The sequence below is a fragment of the Aptenodytes patagonicus genome, chromosome 5 (assembly GCF_965638725.1).
Source record: "Aptenodytes patagonicus chromosome 5, bAptPat1.pri.cur, whole genome shotgun sequence".
Classification (NCBI taxonomy): domain Eukaryota; kingdom Metazoa; phylum Chordata; class Aves; order Sphenisciformes; family Spheniscidae; genus Aptenodytes; species Aptenodytes patagonicus.
Genome location: NC_134953.1, coordinates 11,669,144 through 11,678,908, shown reverse-complemented (window position 1 = coordinate 11,678,908; position 9,765 = coordinate 11,669,144). Strand labels below are relative to the sequence as shown.

General features: G+C 44.0%; 1 protein-coding gene across 1 annotated transcript; it reads left to right on the top strand.

Annotated features, from left to right (window-relative positions):
- The first annotated feature begins 7,705 nt into the window (after positions 1–7,705).
- On the top strand, positions 7,706–8,071 carry ELOB (elongin B). The gene has a single exon (XM_076338074.1). It carries the CDS (start codon positions 7,706–7,708, stop codon positions 8,069–8,071), a length of 366 nt encoding a protein of 121 aa, XP_076194189.1.
- Positions 8,072–9,765: the final 1,694 nt, after the last annotated feature.

The window sequence follows — 9,765 nt, the reverse complement described above, 5'->3', positions numbered from 1 at the left end:
ACTCCCTTCCTCCTAAGGCTGAGGACAGCCAGGAATATTCCCCACCGAGGGTTCCTTGGGTTGTACCCTTCCTCACAGACCCTTTATGGGACTCTTTCTCTCTCACCTCAAGAAGATATTTCCCAGCCTTCTGGGGAGATAATCAGTTCACACCATTATATTCAGGAAGACACAGCTTTCCTTGATGTGTCACCTGCCATCCATGAGGCAGGAACACACGACAAGATTTAGAAAGCAAATTATCAGAGCAGGACATGTGTGTCCTGTTTTGATAAGCAGGAAGGGTGGGCTCTTGGCAACATGGGAAGGATGTGGAGCAGCTCTGGCCTGATTAGATCATAGAATCATAGAATTGTTAAGGTTGGAAAGGACCTCTAAGATCATCGAGTCCAACCGTCAACCCAACACCACCATGTCCACTAAACCATGTCCCTAAGTGCCTCATCTACACGTCTTTTAAATACTTCCAGGGATGGTGACTCAACCACTTCCCAGGGCAGCCTGTTCCAATGTTTAAGTACTCTTTCAGTAAAGAAATTTTTCCTCATGTCCAGATGCTTGCAGGCAGGCCACTGGTCTGGTGCAGAGCTGCAGAAGCCCACATGTATGTGTGTTTAGGTATCTAGAGACAAGCTGCTGAATAGAAGGAGAAAGAAAACCGAGGTTAAAGGGAGTCATACACCCAGTTAGTGTCAGAATCAAAAGAACGACTAGGTGATGAGGAAGAGCTGTGAGCTTGAAAGACTCTAGCTGTGTTTCATTTTGTTTCTTCCCAAAGAAGTCTATGTCATTGCCAGATTATTCTGCTTGGTCATGATTAGAGATAACTAGGAAACAGGAAGAGGAATGTTGCTCATGCGAGTATGAAACTCCAATGCACGCTTTCAATGAGTTTTTTTAAGTCTGAACATTTCAACCAGTTCCTGAATAAGCAAAAAATAATTTGGGGGAACTTACAAGCTGCAGCAAATCATTGCAGTCAGCTTACACCTGCATTGGTAACAATCTTCAGTCTTCCACGCCGCACCAAAAACATAGAGGTTTCTGTTTGAAAGGCACCCTGCATGCACACACCAGAAAATGATAGTCAGTAGATCAGTATGAACATGTATCAATAGACATAGACCACCGTCATGTTTGTGGACTGGCAATCAAAGCACTGATTTCCATTGAGTGGCACCAGGGAAGAATCTGACCCAGTGCTCTGCAGAAAGGATACCATGTCTTTGCTCCTGAAGTGTGCACGAGTGTATGGTAAGGCATGATAAAGTGGTAGCAACCACGTACCAGAGAAGCACTGTTCTGCTATTGCAATGGATCTGAGAAATGCCTTAGCTTATGGCTATGGTAGGATCTTTCCGTCCTTTCTCATATCCAACATACAGGTCTAGACTTTAATTTCTCCCTCCTCCCTTTTCCCCAGTTATTAGACTTCAACTTGCTCTGCTAAACTGAATTTAAACACCAGTTGTGTTGTCTTGACTTTGATTTTAGTGTCAGGTACCCCACTCAGGTTAGTCAATGCTGCTTAAAAGTACGTGTTTTTGCCACATGGGCAAGGACTTCAGCTATACATCAGCCCGGAGGGTAACTATTGAACAGGATAGCGTCTCTCTCTCTGTGTCCAGAGATGCCTCCAGGTGGGTTGATACCTGAGTATGCAGCTGTTTGGGTCATTCCTCAACAAAGAATGTGTTATACTATTCCAACATTTCCAAGAAAATAAGGCTTTGAATCTCTGAATTAATGCTTCAGGGATGTTTATATATTTGCCATTCTTACCGTATTTGCTGGCTGGTCTAAAGTAACAGCGAGCATCACACAGAGTCCTTGAGAAGAGAAGGATCAAGCAAAAAAAGAGCAAGAATTTCTAGAAAAGAAACAAGAATCTTTCTTTGAAATTAGGTGGTTTTTTCAAAGTTTTAACAGACTAACTGAATTAAGGATGAGTCCTACTACTCAGACTAAAAAACACTTCCAGTGTACATACACATACACACACAAAAAATATAAGCTGATGACTTACCATACTTGCAGGGGGTGCTCACATTTCATAATGAGGAGTAGTGTGTATTTATATACAGTGAGGAAACAATGGTCAGTGCAAAGGGAGGTGATGTAAATGTGAGCACCCCGGGTGCCAACGGACACTCTAACCTGTTCCGATCATCGATCAGAAGGTGGCACCTCAAAAAGTCTTGCAAAGGCTTGTTTTGTGCGCTAGGGTACATTGGCATCTTGATCTCCATTGTGCTGGTGTAAATCTGAAAAAACTCCAGTAGATACACCAGTTACTCCATATCAGCATTGGTGTCAGTGGAAAAGTCTGACCCCCAGAAAGCTACGCCTCCAGAACTGGCAGGCCATCAAGGAACAGCGGGGAAAGGGCACACGCCAAGCAAGGCAGCAGGGCACTATTGTTCCGCTGACCTGCTACAAGGAGATCGCCCCCAGGTATGGAACAGGCCATTCATACAGTGCAGTGGTGTGGAGAGTCCACTGTTCTCAGACTGATTTATTATCATTTCAATTATTTTATATGAGACACGTTATTTTGTCCATACGTAGGTCCCTACCTGCAGGGACTAGCTGTGGTTTTGTATCTCTCAGTTGCTGAAGCAAAGCCAGGCCTAGGGGATAGAGGCAGATCACCATGACCAGATAGCACCTTTTTGGCAGCAAAAGTGAGATGAGCTGTGCGTCGTCTCAGTCCAGAAGCAAACGTAACAGTCAGGATGATTGTCACTCATGGCTCTCTTCCTGACAGCAACAACAGTGATGCTAAGGATTGGGGGAGGCAAAGAAAGCAAAAGTTCCAGTTTTCTTTCGCCATATGCATGCCTGCCTCTAACACAGCTGGAATCAGACACAAACAGCAGTGTTGTTTCTGCAACACTATAATGAGGACATTTCTTTCAATACGCATCTTGCCGTAGGTGTCCAGACCTTTGTGCAATTAGACTGTTGCAACACACAGTATGTGAGGCTGCATCTCAAAACCAGCCAGGAAAACTAGCACAGATCCCTGTGCCCGCGTCAGGGACTGCAGGGATCCAATGCTTTACTGAATTGGAGCATAGGTATAACAAATTTTAAAAGTTACCAGAGGATTCCCACCATAATGAGTTGCATTAATTCCATTAGCCTGGCTCTTTCAGCACACCTGGGTTTAATTAAACACCTTGATTGGTGTGGCTGAACTCATTAGCTTCCACTGATTGACAAATAGCTAGAGGAAGCAAAGCTGCACTGGAAGTGGTTTCTGGATAAAAGGGGCAGTGGCAGAATGAGTGTGGTCTCTTGAGGGATTTGGAGTAAAAGGGTAGTTGTGAAGGAAGTGGCTGCTGTTTGTTGTGACAGAATATTTGATTTTGTAAGTTCCTTTTGTTTATTTGTTTGTGTGCACTTAGTGAGAAGCTTTAGAGTTTCTACTGTAGTTTGCTTTTTAACTTTGCAGTGCAGCCATCAAGTTGTGTGTTAACCTTGTGATTTTTGGTAGATTGTGCTCTCTGTGTGTGGTTCTGCTGCAGGAAACGGTTGTGGTATCTAATGAAGTGCCTTGAGAAAAAAATTCTCCTCTGGTAATTCTTAAATAAATGAACTTCTATCTGAAGGGAATAACTTGCTCAAAGTGACTTTGTTAGCTATGAGAAGCAATAATGTGAAAATGTAACATATCTCTTATACTACTAAGCTTTTAAGTATGTGATATGAATTTTTTTTTATTTTAACTGAAACTATTTGATTAGTGTCTAGTGTAACTAGAGGCCAGACCTATTTCTGGCCTGTCCTTGCTATAACTCTTGACAAATCTTGTGCTGTTTGAGGAGGGGTGTTATGATGTATAATATCTCTAATAAGAGTATAGTTGCAAGGAAATGTAACAAGCAACTTCTGACTTGAAGGTCATGGTGGATTCTAAATTATTCTCTTACTTAAGATGATTAATTTACTTAATTAGTTAATCATCCTTTCTTCCTTGGAGAGAAATAACTATATTAATAACTTTCTTATAATTCTTGCTGTTTCTCAGGTAGACAAATGTATAAAATAAGAAACTGAAGTGTGGTGTGATCAAGGCTACTGCTGCCAGAAATGCCTGGTAGCTCTACCTCCTTAACCTGAGGTACATATTAAAGCATGCTGTGTGCATTTTTTCCTTTAGAGGAAAAAAAGGTAGCTTAAAGTATCTTGGAGAGCAGACTTGAGAATGAAGAAACCAAATGCTTATGAAAGCCTGTAATATTGAGTGAGTTGTCTATGGGATCTGTAGCAGTGCAGAGGCTGAACCTGTCTCCTGCTGACCTGCTTGGACCTCTCCTCTTGAGACAAACAAGGTTTTCCAGGTCAAATGGGTAACAGAGGAGTGGAGAGGATTCTCTGTTGTGCAGATGTAAACGAAGCTACCTTCTGGGGCTGCAGTGTTAAGCAAGTGTCCTCTGGGGGTTCCTCTGTTAAGGGAAGGTTGTGTTGTCCTAGCCTAGCTTGCCTAGCTGATGGCTGTGATAGGTGAGAAGGTTGATTACCTCTAAGACATGGAGACAATGGCAGCTTCCTACTTTCCCTCTATACCTTCTCCCTTGGGGTCTGTTGTGCTGGAAGGGCTTGCAGCCCAGCTCTAGACATGCTGACTTAAGTAAAACCACTTCCTTCACTGGCTGTGGGGGTATGGCAGCAGTTAATGTATGGGTCTCCTCAGCTTGAGGTCTGTGAAGCGATGACAGGAACGTCCAGCACTGCTTTTCCCTGTTTATCTAGCTCCTGTGTCTGTCAGGGAAGTTGCCAAACTAAACTGGTCAAATAATGTAGTGGCTTGACTAAAATAGTGACTCTGTGCCAAGCCGAGGAGGCAATTCTGCCCTGGGAAGCTTTTGCCAATTAGAAGGATTTTTAGTTTTCTGAGGAGATGCCTGGAGTTGGAGGGTCTGGGCTGTGGTCCTTCCTCAAACCAGAGGGGTGTCTGGATGGTGGCTCCATGTCACCAAGGCTCTGACTAGGGTGTTAATTCCATAATTTGATTAAAACTTGCTCATGTTGAAAATGTCTCTTCAGTAGCCTTTAGTGGCTTTAGACATGGTCTACTGGTTGTCTGTTGCTTCACCTTGTGTTTCCTGATTCAAAACTACATCAATATACCACTTAATTACTAAACACTACAGTGGGCTTCAAAATTGGATTAAAGCACATGAATAAATCTGACCTGACTTCAAAATGGTTCATGTCAATCTCTTTAAAAGAGAAGCTAGGAAGGGAAACTGATGTTCCTTCTGGCTCTGACAATGGATTGCCTCCCTTTTTAGCTGAAGTCATGAGAGTGAGCCTTTAGATAGGACCCTTAGCTGCATTCATGTGTGTGCAACTCCTGGGAAATCAAATGGACTTCATGAAATTTGATATTTTCTGCAAAAGCACCACCTGTGTGACCTGGCCCTTGTCAGTGAGAATATAGTTTGCTACTCATCAGAGGTGCAGCAGCATCTGTGTGGCCACCACTTGTGGTGGGTAGTACTGTCTTCCCTCTGCAGGAAGGATTCAAGATTGACTTCCTCATGCTTTTAGGTTATGCAAATGCACCCTGCTCACATCCTCTCCCTAATGTAAATTTTAAAAAGACATTTCTCTTAACTCTCCCTTTCTTTCCCCACTGGTCTGGGGCAGATGGCAGTTGGGTCTTTTGTATGTGTGGGGGTTTGTTTATTTTAAACTTACTTCAAATTGTTTACCCTATGTGCATGCTTCTCTTTGTCCAGCTTGGCTGTGTCTCTGAACACACTCCCTTTGAAGCAAAAATTGAGTTCTCTAACTGCTGCTCATGCAGAAGGCCTGACCTTTTCTTTAAACTGTTCAGTAAAATGACATAACACAAATGCAGTGTAACACCTCCGCTACCTTGAAGAGAGGTGAATGTTGCTTCTTCCTTCCTTCAGTAGTATGATTGTGGAGTGGGTAGTTTTGGTCTCAATCCATAAATTTATTTAGATCCCAGGGTCCCACTTGCCTTCAGCAGGAATTAGACTCGGGATTTATGGAAGGGCTAAGTCCAGAGCAGCTCCCTCTTGTTGGTTATGCTGCACTCGTTATATCTTTCTGCTCCTTTCTTCCCCTCTCCTGGAGAACACACTGCAAAGCACAGGGAACTCCAGCTGGAACAGGCACACATGCATGTCTGAGCTGGCATGACAGGCAGAGACAGTTAATGGCCACACTTAGATGACAGTGCCCCTGGGTCACTACTCAGGGGTGGATGAACTGGGCTCTGCCAGGCTGGAATAGCAGTGTCTGTCTTCCTGTTAGACGAGAAAAAATACTGGAAGAACAGAGTTATTGCATCTGTTACTATCTTTGGTGTAATCTAGCTTGAATGACCATACAAGGGATTAACTCTAGCCTAGATTTGTCATGGAAAGCTTGCATTTGCCAGTGATATCAAAGTGTAGATGGCAGACAAAAAACAAGGTTAACTTCCACCCCACCCACCCCCCCTCTCTCTGATGTAGTGAGTGAGAGCTCTGCCTTCCTTCAGCAGCGCAGGCCTGCAGGTAGCTGGCCACTGCTTGCCTTCATCCAGAGGAGTGTCTTGCTCCACTTCTCAAGGGGGTTCCAACTGGGGGTTGGGGGGAGCAGTAACTGCTCATGAATGTCTGGACCTTGACCCTCTCATCCCAAAGACAAGAGCAGACCAAATCCCTGAGGTGCAGCTATTCTTCCAGGGGCTGGGAATAGGACTTGCTGTCTGTGGGTGCAGATGGAGGCAGCCCCATGCTGGCCCTGAACTTCTCTGTGGGAACCAGTAATGGCAGCTCTGGGAAGATGTCCTTGACTCTCCTGAGCATTTCAGAGCTGAAGTGAGCCTTTAGCCTCTTGGGTGTGACTTGTTCCACATGTGACAAGCGACTACGCTGGCACTACCATAAAGTACTCCTAAAATGGCTGGGCTTCGAAGAGCTCCCTTTTAAGCTAATGCTACCAGCCCTAATTTCCCCTCCCACTCTGCTCCTGTGTGAGTCTCTTCCACCCTAGGCAAACTCTGAGTTACTCCTAAGCTGAGTCTCTGCTATCAGCATTGGTGTTAGGCAATAAGCTATTTTGACAACTAACTTCCTGAAACTGGAGTAGGAGGCTAAAATACCTTAACACTGTCCATTAGTTTGACAACTCTCAACACTCTTGTATTTATCAATTTTTCTGTTGTTACTGAACATGTGAAGGAGCCAGGGAAGTCCTTGTCTCTTGCCTGACTAGAAACCAACAAAGCCCAACCACTTTGTGTGCTGCATTCTCTTGTGCTCCATCCTTTCTGTGCTGGGTGCAGTCAGAGTTGCATGCTTGGTTCCTCTTGGGTTCTCGTGTAGATGTATGTGGCCCAAAGCAAACTGGGGATGAAACCCTTTCAGGCAAGAAGCTAAAGTAACACAAATACTCATAAACAGTGTTAAAAGCTCTCTGCTAGATGACATCTAGCTAGGAAGACAAAAGTCATTAAATACTTAATAGTTCTGCTTGTGTAGAGCATGAGGATCTTAGTCTGTCTAGCAGAGCAGCTCTCTGTAGGTATTTTTTTTCCCCTCCTTGTCCCCATTGGATCCATTCATCTAATGGCAGCTCTGTCTTGACTTCAGCTATTCCTGAAAATACAGGTTTCTCACTAAGAGGACTGAAATCTCTTTCCCAGTGACAGAGAATTGCAGGAAGCCCAAGGGTAGTGATGGATGTCTACCTGATGATTCGCCGTCACAAGACAACAATCTTCACCGAGGCCAAAGAGACAACAACTGTGCATGAGTTGAAAAAGGTGGTGGAGGGAATACTGAAGAGGCCACCAGAGGAGCAGTGGCTCTACAAAGATGACCAGCTGCTGGATGATGATGACAGGACTTTGCTAGACTGTGGTTTAAGCAGCCAAAGCTGTCGTCCTCATGTTCCTGCCACGGTGGGCTTGGCTTTATTCAGACCTGGCAATGGCACCTTTGAACCATTGCGTATTGACCCCTTCTCAAGCACCCCAGAACTACCTGATGTTATGAAGTCACAGGAGTCTGGTAGCAGCTCTACTGAGCAAGCCTTGCGCTAAAACCAGCACCTCCTGTTTTGCCTCTTGCAGACAGGGTGCTGGTCTTGTCTATGTATCCTGCGTCCATCTACACCCTTCCAAATGTGTATATCTGACCAATAAAGCATTTCAATTCAATTACATGATGTCAGTGTGCTGTAGTGTCCAGGCAGCCAACAGAACTGTTTCCTGGGATCCTTCTCTCAAATCAGTGCAAGAGGAGAAGGGTGGCAGCAGCTATATGTGCGCCTTCTGAATTGTAAATGGCATGTTCTGCCACTTGTGTTTCTTCTAGCCATTGCCTGTGGCCTTATCAGCTCTGAGCTGCTGGTTTTCTGGAGAGGAAGAAGTGTTGCACAGACTAACTGGGTATACAAGCATTCGTTTCTCTGTCTTCATCTCGACTTCTGACAGTAGTGCCTCTGGGGAGTTTGGCTAGAAATCTTGGGGGACAGGGGTGCAGAAGGAACTTCTAGTCCTGCCTGTAGCAAAATCTTTAGGAAGACTATAACCTTAAGATATGAGCAGAGGTAAGGTTAGCAAATGGAGCTTATTACTTCCAAAGTTAAGGGACGCTGCACTAATACAATGCACAACAATGAATTTCTAGAGTTGACATGAAGTATGGTTACTGGCATGGACTGTTGAAAACCTCTATCAACTGGGCAAAGATTTTTTTTTTTTCTTCAAAGTATTAGGAGTTTACTTTCTGACATCTGCCTTCTCCATTCTTGAAAGGCAAGAAAAATGCAGTGGAAAAAGGGCAGTATAGCCAGAAACTGATATAATAAAACTACAGTTTGAGAGGTCTGTAGGAAAGAAGTTGGTTACTATAGGCATGAGATCAAGACTATCAATGCTTCTACTGTTAAATCTTATGAAGTCGCTTCTCTTCTCAAACAGAATTGACCTCAGCTCTATTTTTTTTCCTATGAACCAGATTTGCTATTTCAGAATTAGTATTAGACTTTCCCTTTCATGCCTAGTGATGATTTCACAAGCCATCACATCTGACTCAACTCACTGTTGTGCTGCAAGGGGCGAACTACTGTTTTTGCTCTGTGTTAACAATTGGAGGTGCTAATGCATCTATTCCCTCGATGAAACTCTGAAGTAGTGTTATTGTTAAGCTTTCATTCTCCTGTGTCAAGGGTAATTCGGGCAGGCCAGTCTATGCCCAAGTTCAAAAAACACTCCGAAAACTATTCAGTCCTGTCCATGGTATCTCCTTGGAGGTTTCTCTCTGCTGGTAGACTAAAGACACTGCTAAAATGCCGCTTACATTCTTAAACCTCACTGGAGCAAGTGGAAATGGAGCTCAAGTCTGCCAGCTGAATCAGGATCTAGGTTTTTGTGTTCTTTGTAGCTCTGACTTGTCCATCCTCTCCTTCCAGCACAGGAGCACTGTGGCAGAACTAGGATGACATCTAGTGACTGTAGTGAATTTATAGAAGAGGGGAAAAAAAGAACAATATGAGCAAAAACTACAGCAACAGAAAAAGAAAGTTCCAGAGCTGTCATATGTGTAGATAAATAGGCTGTGCTATTGTAGCTGGGCTGTATTTAGAGCAATCTGCTCAATCATGCTCCTGATACTTCCCACTAGGCTTGCTGAAAAACTTAGGTCCTCTCTGAAATTCTTTGCTGGCAGTGAGCACCAAGCAAAGAATACTGGCATGCCACTCTCCATTTCTCATAAAATTTTGGTTGTTCTA

Coding starts and splice junctions, on each gene's coding strand:
- ELOB (XM_076338074.1), top strand. CDS start 7,706: ATGGATGTCTACCTGATGATTCGCCGTCACAAGACAACAATCTTCACC.